Here is a 13,591-nt window from a genome sequence, read left to right as displayed (position 1 = left end):
AGTTGGTGCCTGCAGATGGCAGCTCTGTTCTTGGCCCGGTGATGTTGGCATTCTTAGGCCGTTGGTGCTTACCTTCTTTCTCTACCTGATGGGACGTGAGTGATACAGTAGTCTCCTAGGATGACCAGAGGGACAGCTGGCTCACTGCACATGTCACTAAAAGTTCACTGATCAAAATGTAAACAGAATGTGTAATAAGTTTACTTCTGGCCAGGCAGCGTTCACGTCTATAAACCCAACACGATGGGAAGCTCAAGCGGGAGGATTGCTGGAGCCCTGGAGTTCGAGACCAGCCTGGGCAATATAGTGAGACCCCATCTCTACAAAAAATTTAAAAATTATCTGGGTATGGTGGTGCATGCCTATAGTCCCAGCTACTTGGGAGGCTAAGGTGGGACGGTCACTTGAACCTGGGAGGTTGAGGCTGCAATGAGCTGTGTTCACGCCATTGTACTCCAACTTGGGCGACAGAGACCCTGTCTCTCAAAAGAAGTTTACTTCTGTTTGATGTTTTTAGTACAGCATTAATAAGCAAAAAATAGGTTTACATTTTGAAAAACTAGTCATTCTACTTAGTTTGTTAATTCCTGCCCCACTGTTAAAATAGTATTTGCAAAATCAGTTTTCTAGTTAGTGGAATGGATACTGAAGGGTGAGCGAGGTAGGCACACTGTGGGGTCCTCATGTCAGACTGAGGAGATGGGAAGGGTCAGGTCAGCCCTTAACTGGCTGTGTGACTTGGGACAAGTCACTTTATCTGCCTGTGCCTCCATATGTAAGATTATGGCAGTGAAGTAGAGTGCTAGGCCATGTGTATTGAAGGAAAAAACAAATATAAATTTCATATATTATATTCCATATATTGACGGTTGTATAAAATGGTATTAATCTAAAAGTAGCTTACTGAAATGATTGGCTCTCTAGAAAGTCTTTTTAAAGGAATCTAGCAAATCTTCCACTAGAAAGTAAAACAAACAACAAAACCTGCTTTCCTTGTCCTTTTTTTTTTTTTTTTTTTGTTGAGTCAGAGTTTTGCTCTTGTTGCCCAGACTGGAGTGCAGTGGTACGATCTCAGCTCACTGCAACCTCTGCCTCCCGGGTTCAGGCAATTCTCCTGCCTCAGCCTCCTGAGTAGATGGGATTACAGGCATGCACCACTATACCTGGGCTAATTTTTTGTATTTTTAGTAGAGACAGGGTTTTGCCATGTTGGGCAGACTGGTCTCGAACTCCTGACCTCAGGTGATCCACCTGCCTCGGCCTCCGAAAGCGCTGGCATTACAGGCGTGAGCCACTGTGCCGGCCTTCCTTGTCTTTCTGAGGCATTACTAGGGGATGGAAGTAAAGCACAAAGCACTGCTTTTGGCCTCTGAATAAATATTCTGTATCCTGGAGACAATGGCCAAAGGTTACAGTGCCTACTCCAGGTGGACAACGCATTTCACCCTGAGGGCCGTGAGTTTGCTGATTGACAGGGCGACCGACCAGAAATTAGAGGGGTCCTCTGAGGTGTCTGAATGTAGAAGTTTCTCTGAGTCATTGAAGTCAGCTGATTATTCCCTGTGCAGCCATTTTTGTTGCAAAGTCAGTGTGTGCTTTGCTGTGAACTGTGGCAAGGGCCATCAAACATTGGTTCATTCCGAGTAATTTTAACTTTAGGACAGGGATGCGTAGGTGATGGAGACCAAGAGGGGAAAATAAAAGTATATTTCTGAGAAGAGAATGATTGTTGTAATACCAGAGACTCACCATTTCATAACCAGGTCAGAAGGATCTCTTGAGAGGAACTCAGCGACTCACCTGTCACTGTGCCCCTGGGCAAGGGGCCTAACCTCTCTGAGCCTCTGTCTCCTTGTTGTAAAGCAGGAAGAAAATAGAAGCTACCTCATAGGACTGTTGTGGGGATTAAATGTGGGAATAATTTGAAAGGCTCAGAACAATGTATATATATCATAAGTACTAAAGTTTTAGGGACTATGTTATGATACTGTTTATGGTATATTATTATACTCTGATTGTAGATGCATGATGTGTTTACATTTCTCCATTAATATTTTTGTTCTTTAATACTAAGCTTTTTTTTTTTTTTACTTTTTAAGTAGTTTTTTTCTGATCTTAGAAATAATTTACATTAATTATCCTCAATTCACGCTTTATGGAAATCTACAGTGAAGTTGAACCCACCTCCCAAAGACAACCATGATGAAGATGCTATTCATATTTTTTTCTGTGCATGCCCCAGTGCAGTTTATTGTTGTAATCCAGATTCCCAGTGTGCCTCGCCCCTTGGTGGGAGAGCTGACCTTCTGAGTGATGTGCCCACCAACCTTGCAGGGTTGAGCACCACAGGGCTTAGCACTGCTTTGTATATGTAGTTCTGTGTTGCTTAACAACAGGGATATGTTCTAAGAAAGGCGTCATTAGGTGATTTCGTCGTGAAAACATCATAGTGTATATTTACACAAGCGTAGATGCTAAAACCTGCACACCTAGGTGATATGGTGGGGCCTGTTGCTCCTAGGCCATAAACTTGTACAGCATGGTACAGTACTGAATACTGTTGCCAGTTGTAACACAATGGTAAGTATTTGTGTATCTAAACATAAAAAATAATATGGTATAAAAGATGAAAATGGTCCACCTGTCTAGGGCATGTACCGTGAGTGGAGCTGACGGGACTGGCAGTTGTTCTGGGTGAGTCAGTGAGTGAGTGGCGAGTGAATGTGAAGGTCTGGGACATCACCGTACACTGTGGTAGACTTTGTAAACAATGTACAATTAGGCTACACTAAATTTATATAAAAAGTTTTTTTCTTCAGTAAGAGATTAACCTTAGCTTACTATAACTTTCTTTATAAACTTAAATTTTTTTCTTTCTTTATATCCTTATTCTAGAAGTATTTTCTGATTTTTAAAATTATTTATTTTTACTTTTTAAACTTTTGTTGTTGTTGTTGTTAATTAAGATACAAACACAGTGGCCTAGGCCTACCCGGGGTCGGGAGCATCTGTATCACTGTCTTCCACCTCCACACCTGTCTCGCTGGAAGGCCTTCACGGGCAGTAACACGCGTGGAGCTGTCACCTCCTGTGACAATGATGCCTTCTTCTGGATGCCTCCTGAAGGACCTGCCTGAGGCTGTTTTACAGTTACTTTTTTAAATAAGTAAGATGAGTACTCTAAAAATCATGATAAAATGTCTAGTATAGTAAATAACCTAAACCAGTAACATGGTCTTTGATGAGAATATCAGGTATTCTGTACTGTACATAATTGTATGTGCTGGACTCTTCCACGACTGGCAGTGCAGTAGGTTTGTTAATACCGCATCACCACAGACACAGGAGTCATGCGCTGAGCCACGGCACTGTGACAGCTGCTGTGATAGGAAGTGTTCAGCTCCATTAGAATCTTGTAGGACCACGTTGTAAATGTGACCTGTTGTGGACTGAAACGCCATGCTGTGCATGACTGGAAACCGGCAGGAACCTGTCGCACTGTACAAACAACATGAGTTTCACAGGAAAGCCACAGGAAGGCTCTGTGGTGCTCTCTCCATCAGTATAACTTTGTGAATTTGCCATAACATTTCCATTTTCCCAAAATTCAGCTTTAGCTGCAGCTGTCAGGTTCCTCATAGGAAACAGATGGCACATTTGACCAGAGAACAGAAGAGAGTTTAGTAAAGGAACCATTGATGAAGAGCAGGGCAGGGTTGAGGGAAGCAACAGGATGGTGAGACACCCAGGCCATCCACAGTGGGAAACTGGCAGTTGAGGGCAGGGGCACTGGGTTTTGGAGTCCAGAGCTGCTGCTGCTGCTGCTGCTGCTGCTGTGGAGGAGGCTGTCCAGCATCAGATGGAGCCCGAGGGGGATGGGGAACCCGCATGCAGGGAACCAGCAGAACAATCATCCACCCAGCTGCACTTGAAGTCAGAGGGCAGTAGAGCCCCTCGGATGCAAGGAGCCAGCCTCTGGGCACAGAGCACCTTGGAGGAAGGGTAGAGAGGAGATCTAAAGGGCCAGGTGGAAAATAGCCCCAGACTGTCCACCCAGAGAATGCAGAGGACGGTCAGCATTCACCGTTGTCCTCTGTCCAGAATGAAAACGTGCATCCCTACGTGGAACAGGGGCAGCCACCATGTCATTGTGCGGTGATGACCATTCATAGTCTTGAGTTGGTCACTGCAGATGTTTTTCATATAAAGTAGAGGGGGAAAGAAACAACCTGCCGCAGAGTTCGTGGAGTCCCCGCTTCTGTGGTGAATTCGGAGAGCCAGGTTCACTTTGGTAGCTTCCTTGGTTCCCACAGCCTCCTCCCCTCTGCCAGCAGCTCAGCTCCATGTGGTCCTTACCTGGTGCAGCATCCTGAGCCTGTGTGCTGTGGGTTGGAGCCTTGGGGGCTGCCCTCTGTGGCAGCTGCCTGTCTCTGTTCAGAATAAGATTTATCACAGCTGAATGAGGACAGACAGATCAATACAAAAAAAGACATGTTGGACTCTGGAGAAATCCATGCACAGGCTCTTCCTCCTGTGAGGGACACTGACAAATGGACTGAGTGACTTTCTCTAGCAGCGAAAAATACAGTAACATATGGGCAGTATTTCTGCCTGGAAAGCCCTTTAGACACTCAGTGCCCGTAATTTTTACTGGGGGCTGGTCACGTAGGAATCCTCTGCTTCGCAACTACTCAGGTTCCAGACTCCAAGAAAGAAGGCAGGTGTTCTCCATAACTCCCGTCGTACCCTGGTAGGGCTGAGTTTGCTGCCCAGCCTCATCAGCATGGGGCACTTTTTAGAAGCTGAGTTTCCAGAAGCCAACCAAGGGCCAGCCTCGCAAGGAGGCCCTACCACAGACAGCAGCATAGGCCTGCTCTGTGTGTGGCGAAGGAAAGGCTTTCTGAGAGCGCAAGAGCTGTGCTTCTGGCAGAAAAACTTCAGGCAGGGGAGGCAAATCCGAACCTAGGAAATGTGGTTTTTCAGCTTGGGCAGAGCCTGGGATTTTAACAAGACTGAGGTTTTGTAAGAGAGGGGCAAGGGGACTGAGCACAGACAAAATCGCATGTGAGTAGTGGCGAACCATGACGCTTAGTCTGCGTAAGGAGGGAAGTGAAGGAGGGAGGGGTGAGGGGACTGAAATGACAAAGTGGATGACAAGCCAAAGGCATACCCTCTTGGAAGAGAAAGTCGGGAACAAAGGTTGAATATAGAATCAAATCACCTGCGATTCTGCCCCCACAGTGCCAGGATTAACAGTTGAATGCAGGTTCTTCCAGTCTTTAAATGTGTGTGTGTGCGTATATTTCTAAATGTATCTTGTGTGTATTTTTGTATTCTACTTCCAATATTTTGAGCATGTTCCTGTTTTGTTAAACATTTTAAAATTTGATTTTTTCATGGCTCCCCATATATGCTGCACTTACCATTGATTGAGATGCAAATCAGGGCTTGGCAAACTGTTTGGCCTGTGGGCCAGATCCAGCCGTCAGCTGCTAAGAATGATCCTTACGTTTTTAAAGGATTGGAAGGAAAAGAAAGGATTATGTGATGGAAACTGTATATAGCTCTCAAAGCCTGATATTTGCTATCCGGCCGTTTAAAGAAAAAGTTTTGACTTCTCCGACACTGCATAATCTGCATAATTTACTGTTTCTTTAAAATAGATCTCTTGGGTTATTTCAGTTTCTTCATGTTCATAATACAGTAAAGACCATGTTGTACCCCTTTTTGTTCAATTTCAGGTTACTTAAAGTATAAAAGTGGTCAGAGTATATGAACGCATTTTACAGCTATTGAGTTTTTGCAAAATGATTCTCCGGAATATGTGTACCAGTATTAATACTTGGACCTGGTCCTCTGAATTTCCCTGTAAAGAATATAATTAAACAAAATGCAAACAAAAACTTTCGATTCTGATACCAATACAAGTATTTGTTTTACTTTGCATTTTATAAACACTAAACTTCAATTTATATTTTTATTGGCTATTTATTTGCTCTTTGTGAATTTTCCCTTCATATTTATTAACTTTTTCAAAGAACCAGGTTTTTGTTTTGATGATTTATCCAGTTGTTTTCTGTTTTATTGATGTATACCCTAGTTTTATTATTTTTTCTCTGCTTTCTTCAGGCTTCACTTGCTCTTTTTCTATAGATTCCTAAGCTTATTGATTTTAGATCTTTTTTCTTTTCTAATATAGTCAGCCCTTTGTATCCCTGGGTTCCGCATCCTTGGATTCAACCAACCTTAGATCAAAAATATTTGGAAAAAAAGAAGCCAATAAAAATAACACAGCAATAAAAAATAATAAAAATGTAAAAATACAGTATAACAGCTATTTATATAGCATTTACATTGTATTAGATATTACAATACTTACTATATTATTGTATTACATTGCATTAGGTATTATACATACTCTAGAGATGATTTAAAGCGGGGGTGTCCAATCTTTTGGCTTCCCTGGGCCACACTGGAAGAAGAAGAATTGTCTTGGACCACACATAAAATAACACTGACGATAGCTGATGAGTTAAAAAAAACAAAAAACAAAAAAACTCACAATGTTTTAAGAAAGTTTATGAATTTATGTTGGGCTGCATTCAAAGCCTGCCTGGGCTGTATACAGCCATGGGTTGGACAAGCTTCATTTAAAATGTGTGGGGGATGTGTGGCATAGTTTATATGCAAATACTGTATCATTTTATGTAAGGGACTTGAGCATCCTCAGATTTTGGTATTAGTGGTGGTCTGGGAAGGAAGCCCTGGAGAACAGAAGAATGGTTGCATATGCATCAGTGCTGTCAGTTTCCCTCTAGGGAAGCCCTGGAGAACAGAAGAATGGTTGCATATGCATCAGTGCTGTCAGTTTCCCTGTAGGTGCGCTTTTGCTGTATCACACAAATGTGGATAAGTTGTATTTTTATTTTCATTCAAAATGTTTAAAAAAATATTTTGAGACTTTTTCTTTGACCCACATGTTATTTAGAAGTGTGTTGTTTAATCTCCAGGTATGTAGGGATTTTCTGGGTATCTTTCTGTTGTTGATTTCTAGTTTAATTCTCTTGTGGTCTGAAAATACACTGTGTATGATTTCTCTCCATTTACATTTATTAAGGTTTTATATGGCCATTGTTTCCTACCTTGATTAGTGTTCCAATTCAGCTTAAGAGTGTAGATTCTGCTGTTGCTGGAGTGTTGTATAAATGTCAGATCGAGCTGATTGATGGTGGTATTCAAGTCCTCGTTATCCTTACTGATTTCTCTCTGCTGGGTCCATTGGTTACTCAGAGTTGGGGTCATCGGTATCCTTACTGATTTTCCCTCTGCTGGATCTGTTGGTTACTGAGAATTGGAGTCATCGGTATCCTTACTGATTTTCTCTCTGCAGGATCTGTCGGTTACTGAGAGTTGGGTTTAAATTTCCAACAGCACTGGATTTGTCTATTTCTCCCTTGGCTTCTGTTAGTTTTTGCATCATATATTTTGAGGTACTGTTGTTAGGTACATAGTTTATTATCTTAGGTTATTATCTTCTTGAAGAATTGGCCGCTTTATCATTATGCAATGCCCCTCTTTTTCGCTGATGTTTGTCCTTGTTTGAAGTCAGCTCTATCTGATTTAATATAGCAGCTTTCAGTTAGTGTGGGCGTGCTGTGTCTTTTTCCTATTCTATCTCGAGTCTTTAGTTTTCTTGTACATAGTAAGTAGTAATTGGGTCCTGTGTTTTAATCTGCTCTGACAGTTTGTCTTTTAATTGCTGTATTTGGACCATTCACGTTAGAAGTGAGCGCGAAGATAATCAAGTTCCATTTTACCATGCTTTTCCCTGTTTTCTGTTTACTGCATTTGTTGTTTCTCCCTGCCTCTTTTTCTGCCTTCTCTGGATTTCATTGAGCATTTTATAAGATTCTCTTTTATCTTTTCCCTTAACATCTTGATTGTACTTTAAAAAAATGTTTGTAGTGGTTGCTGTGGAGTTTCCAGTATATATTTACAACCCATCTAGGTGCACTTCGCGATGGCGCTGCTGCTCCATGGGGCTGCGGGTACCGACGGCACAGTCTTCTTGGCTCCTCCTGCTGTCACTGTGACATGGCTGCCATTCCTCCCACTTTTCTTTTTTTTTTTTCTTTGAGACAGAGTCTCGCTCTGTTGCCCATCGCCCAGGCTGCAGTGGCATGATCTTGGCTCACTGCAACCTCCCCCCTCCTGGGTTCCAGCAGTTCTTATGTATCAGCCTCCCAAGTAGCTGATATTACGGGCGTGCACCACCACACCCGGCTAATTTTTGTATTTTTAGTAGGGATGGGGTTTTGCCATGTTGGCCAGCTAGTCACAAACTCCTAATCTCAAGTGATCTGCCTGCCCTGGCCTCCCAAAGTGCTGGGATTACAGGCGTGAGTCACCGCACCTGGCCTCTTCCACTTTTTATAAGCTATAAAATCACTCAATTCATTGTTGCTGTTAGTCCAGGAAAGGCCATTGATTTTCAGTTTTTTCTTATTGGAAGGATGGAAATTACAGCTTCCAGCCTTCACCCTTTGAAGCTGAAGCTGGAAGTTCCCTCTTTGTTTTTTAAAACTCTGTTAACATTTTGGACTAGATGCCTATATTTGTGTGTGTGTTTGTAAATTTACCTAAATGATCTATTATTCAAAACTTTGCTTTAAAAAACCTCCACCTTCTCTTTAAACTGCTCTATTGCAGCGGTCCCAAACCTTTTTGGCACCAGGGACCGGTTTCATGGAAGGCAGTTTTTATACAGACTGGGGCTGGGATGGGGGGATGGTTTCAGCATGATTCAAGTGTGTTACATTTATTGGGTACTTTATTTCTCTTATTCTTACATTCTTATATATAATGAAATAATTCTACAACTCACCATGATGTAAAATCAGTGGGAGGCCTGAGGTTGTTTTCCTGCAAGTAGATGGTCCCATGTGGGGGTGATGGGAGACAGTGACAGATCATCAGGCATTCGATTCTCATAAGGAGCGTGCAAACTAGATCCCTTGTATGCACAGTTCACAATAGGGTTTGTGCTCCTGTGAGAATCTCATGCCACGCTGGTCTGACAGTAGGTGGAGCTCAGGCAGTAATGCGAGCAAGGGGAATCGGCTATAAATACAGATGAAGCTTCACTGGCTTGCTTGCTCACCTCCTGCTGTGTGGCCAGGTTCCTAACAGGCTGCAGAGGTTTGTGGCCCGGAGGCTGGGGACAGGACCCTGCTGAACCGTGTTTTGCTGTTATGTCTGAAATCTCATAGTTAACAGTAGATGTCAACACAGCATCTGGAAGGTGTTTCGGAAATAATTTGTCTGTTCCACAGCACTTCTGTAGGGCGGGACTCCCTCATTTTACAAGGAGGAGACCATGACTCAAGAGAGCTCAAGCCTGCCAAGGTTGTGTGACTGTGTGGGGCGTCTCACCTCTCGGGCTGCAGGAGCTAGAGCTGCTGCTGTCTGCATCCTCTGTGCGGTCCTGTGCCCTGGGCCATCTTGCTTTCCCTCCTGCCGTCTGTTCAGGCTTGAATCCTGGTGGAACCTTCGACTCCTCCGTCAACCATAATCCTAGCTTGAACCCTCCTTTTTCCCTGCTGACCCCCTTATCCTCCCCAAAGTCACACCCTGCAGGTCAGTGTGCCACTTTCAGTGACTTCTCTCCGTTGTCTCTAACACTGCTGCTCCCCTTGGGGTGTAATCCCCTGGTTCTTGGTCTCTGTTCCTCTGCCTCTTGATTTCTTCATCCCACTCCCACCAGGTTTATTTTTTTAAAAAGTCACAGTTGACCCCGTTTTCTCTTTACTTGAATTTTTGAGTGGCCTGTCTTCGTTTAGTCATAGGTCTGAATTTCCTTTCCCAGAATTAATTCAGAATCCCAGTCTGCCCTGGTTCTGCGTCTTCTACCAGGATACCAGGCAATCTCCCAGGCCCTTCTTCCACCACCACCTGCCCAGTAGTTACCTAGAAATCCTAGCAGTCTTTAAAGCTTGGGCGTAATCACCCTTTTTTCTCCCTGACACCTTCCCTTAACTCTTGTAGGCTGTTACTTATGTGAATGTATATGGTATCCTTGTTTGTTAGTATTAGCTACTGCTGGCCATCATATGACATCTAACAAACTTACGGAGACAAGGGATTGTGTCTGACTTGACCTCCCTGTGGTAACAGTGTCATTTTCTAAACACAGTGTGAAATGTGTGTTGATTCGATTCTGCACCATTCATGTGGTTATTTAGTTATGTGCTTATCGGAGCATAGAGAAGGATCCTGTAATTCCCCCATAGTGTATCAATTATAGCATTCAGTTGTTTTAATCTAGCTCACTATGAATGGTTTTGTCCTTTTTTCTCCTGATATTTTGCCTTTCTTCCTCCCCAAAGATGTTTCATAAGTTTACAATATCAATTGTGTTTATTTTCATTTGAGTAACATTTCTCAATTGAGGGACTCAAGTGATAATTATGACCAATTTTCTAACATAATTATTGTAAACATGCCGTTTACCAGTGACATTCATTTTATCCAGAACCTGACCAAATTATTGGTTTAGAACATTTCTGCACCATCTCAGTTACGTGTTGCCAGTGTCTAATTATGTGTATGTGTATAGCTATGCTTGTGCTGAGAGGCAGTAATTGTATTTTTCAGTCTTGTTCATATCCACATCCCTAACTGACTGGCGCCTGCTTGGGCTGGTTTCAGTCCAGTCAGGACCTCCGAGGACACGTCAGGCCTCCAGCTGTGCAAGCTCCTCTCAGACCATCCCTGCTTCTCCAGAGCCCAGACCTTCACACCCACCTTCTTTTTGCTTAATTGCTAAGATTTTTACATGACTCCTGGAGCACGTCTTTTTAACATGAAATTTCAGTGCTACAGAAACTGTAGCATGTGAGTTTGGTTTCAGATAGAACTTTGCAATTCACGAGAAACTGAAAAATAGGGTTTGGAAATGTTATAGGACAAAGTGTTGACATTCTGTTAATTGGGAAACAGCTTGAGTCATAAAACACAATTTACAATTTTATTCTTTTTTCTGTGTTCCTGCCTTACTCTTGTTTTAAAATATGTGTCCCAGCACCTCATATCGTAACCAAGCTCTAGTATATTTTATCTTCTTCTTTAGACAGTGACTTATGATATTAAAAGGATATATTATCCTCAATCAGTTTTGAATTCTTCTTAATGAAACTAAGTGCTTTGTGAAGAGAATATTTTCTTTCACTGCCTTTTGCTTCCTGAGTCATAAAATGATTCCTTGTATCTTTATTTCTTACTTAAATCTAGGAGTTTACTGGAGATATACCATGAACTCTTCCTAGTAGTCATCATTAAGCTCAGAGTAATAAATTGAAAGGGTAGTTTGGTTAGGTATAAATAAATTGTAGAATCATTGCAACAGATTCTTTTTTTAATCTTCAAAAATAGTTTGAAGCGTACTTGTTAAAAGATTTTCCGGGACTACGTGTAATGTTGCCAAATTAAGCATAGATGGCGCTGTTGCTCTCAATACTACACATGGTCCAGGCCACTGATTGCTTTCACATTTTCTAGCATTTTCTTAGGTTTTTCAAACTGTAAAGAGAACCATGTCACTTCCCTACGTTGATATTTGTTAACATTTAAAATATGAACTTCATTTTTAGTTGGAATTTCTGATTGTGAGATCACTTCAAAAATTATCCTTATATTTGTGTTAACAGTAAGAAGATACTTACTTGTAGATTATTGACACATGCACGGAAGTGTTTGGATGGAATGCATAAGGAAAGCTAGCAGCAGTTTCCTCTGGAGAGGGAATTTGTCGTCTTACAATTAATGCAGTCTTACAAAATACAGCAACTTTATGCCCTTCCCAAACTTTCTGTTTTGCTTGCTTGAGTTTTTAAAAAATATTTGAATATCTTTTGGCAAGTAAAACCAACTTAATAGTAAAACTAAGAAAACGATCTTATCTGTAAGTATGTACATTACAGCCATTTGCCTACCCATGTGGAAACGCACATAAATACACTTAGGAAAACAAACAACCATTGTTATCCTGGCAGCAGTTTCTTGGAGGGGCATTTGCATTATTGGATCACTAACCGTGTACGAGCGACACGGTTTTTACTAGGATGCTCCTGACGCTATACCTACCATCCACTCATCTTCAGCTTGCTGCAGGTTCGCAGCTCTGTGGCTGTCTGTGGAAGCATGATTCGTGGATCCCATGAGCCTTGGGTTCTGGTCAGGTTGTTCTGTTTGTGGGAGAGCCTACCTGGGTACTGTGGGGAACAGGCCTTGGGTTTGCTTAGTGGGCCTGGACTGTCTCACAAAGTCGGGCCGAGAGCCAGATACACTCACATAATTTCCATTTGAGCCATTACAAATGAGAAACGTCTCCTGCTTTTATAACTCAGTAATGGGAATGTGACTGTTGAAAATAATTATTTTCTTTGTTTTGAGCCCTTAAGAAAAGAGACTTTATTTTAATGGTTTTTTTTCCCAAAAGCTCAAAAAATGCTTTTTAAAAATCTTTAAGTATAGTGGTTATATTCAGACTATATTTAATTTAAAATAAGCAAATTGTAACAAAGTATAAATATTTTAACATTCAGCAAAATGAAATAATAAAGCTAAGAGACTATCCTATGATTTGTATATTTATTGGTGCCAAGAAAAGTGGAGAATTAGACCTTTTACAAGCCGTGGTACAACAGACCATCCTATGTTGGCCTCAGCATACAGAACAGAGCAGTAAGACACTGGCTGCCACCCCAGAGGGACTGAAGCTACTCACCGTTCCTGCCCCAAGATCCACTCATCTGGAGAATTGTTAATGGGGGCATGCTTTGTGTGCAGCACTGTCCTATAACCATTTGCTTCTAGCTTTTTATTCCTGCTATTCCTGTGTTTAAAGCACACTTTGCCTCCTTTTTCTGTGTCTCCAAAACAGCATCCATTCCCAGAAGGTCGTCATTTGTAGGTACTGAGGCTTTTAAAAGATGCTCCCTCAGGTTCTGAGAGTAATATTAAAAAGCAGCTCTAGATCGACCACGTGGTCTTTGGGAGGAAGGCTTTGCTTCTGGGATGATTGCTTGGCAACGAACAGCATTTATTGGGATGTATAGATTTTTTTATATGGATGTTTAAAAAAAATTGGGCTTAAACTTCTTTTATTGTATTTATTTTGATGGTTTGGTGTGATCCACATGTGTCTTATTTTTTAGGGTTCAGGATAAGTTTGAGGTGCTGAATTACACAAGCATTCCTGTCTTTCTCCCGGAAGTCACCATTGGAGCTCATCAGACTGACCGTGTCTTACATCAATTCAGAGAGGTAAGACTGTGGAAATGGAGAAAGCTGGCCGGTGGATGAGTCTGCAGCACCTGGGGACAATGCAGTCACTTCTCCAGAAAGGGGTTTTTGTTGTTGCTGTGTTTTGTTTGTTTTAGTGAAGGAGCCTCTTTTTCATTGAAATAATTCTCCCTTTTCCCCGTATTTCTGTGTGGAAAGCTGATGAAGTCCTCAGATGACAGCCCCAGAGCAGAGATGTTCTTCTGGAAGGTTCTTCGTTAGGCATATTATCTTGATAGGAGAACACTCT

At 42.0% G+C, this 13,591-nt stretch overlaps 1 protein-coding gene across 3 annotated transcripts in view; it reads left to right on the top strand.

Moving 5' to 3' along the window:
* NDUFA10 (NADH:ubiquinone oxidoreductase subunit A10) overlaps positions 1-13,591 on the top strand; it is a 64,386-nt gene that overhangs the window by 22,402 nt on the left and 28,393 nt on the right. For all 3 annotated transcript variants that reach the window (XM_054477631.2, XM_054477630.2, XM_063648204.1), the window contains exon 9: positions 13,215-13,323. In XM_054477631.2, the coding sequence (XP_054333606.1) occupies positions 13,215-13,323 (109 nt within the window). The remainder of the gene's footprint in view (positions 1-13,214; positions 13,324-13,591) is intronic.

This window comes from Pongo pygmaeus, chromosome 11 (genome assembly GCF_028885625.2).
Source record: "Pongo pygmaeus isolate AG05252 chromosome 11, NHGRI_mPonPyg2-v2.0_pri, whole genome shotgun sequence".
Classification (NCBI taxonomy): Eukaryota; Metazoa; Chordata; class Mammalia; order Primates; family Hominidae; genus Pongo; species Pongo pygmaeus.
Note: the sequence above shows the minus strand (reverse complement) of the source record. Positions and strands in the feature narration are given on the sequence as shown.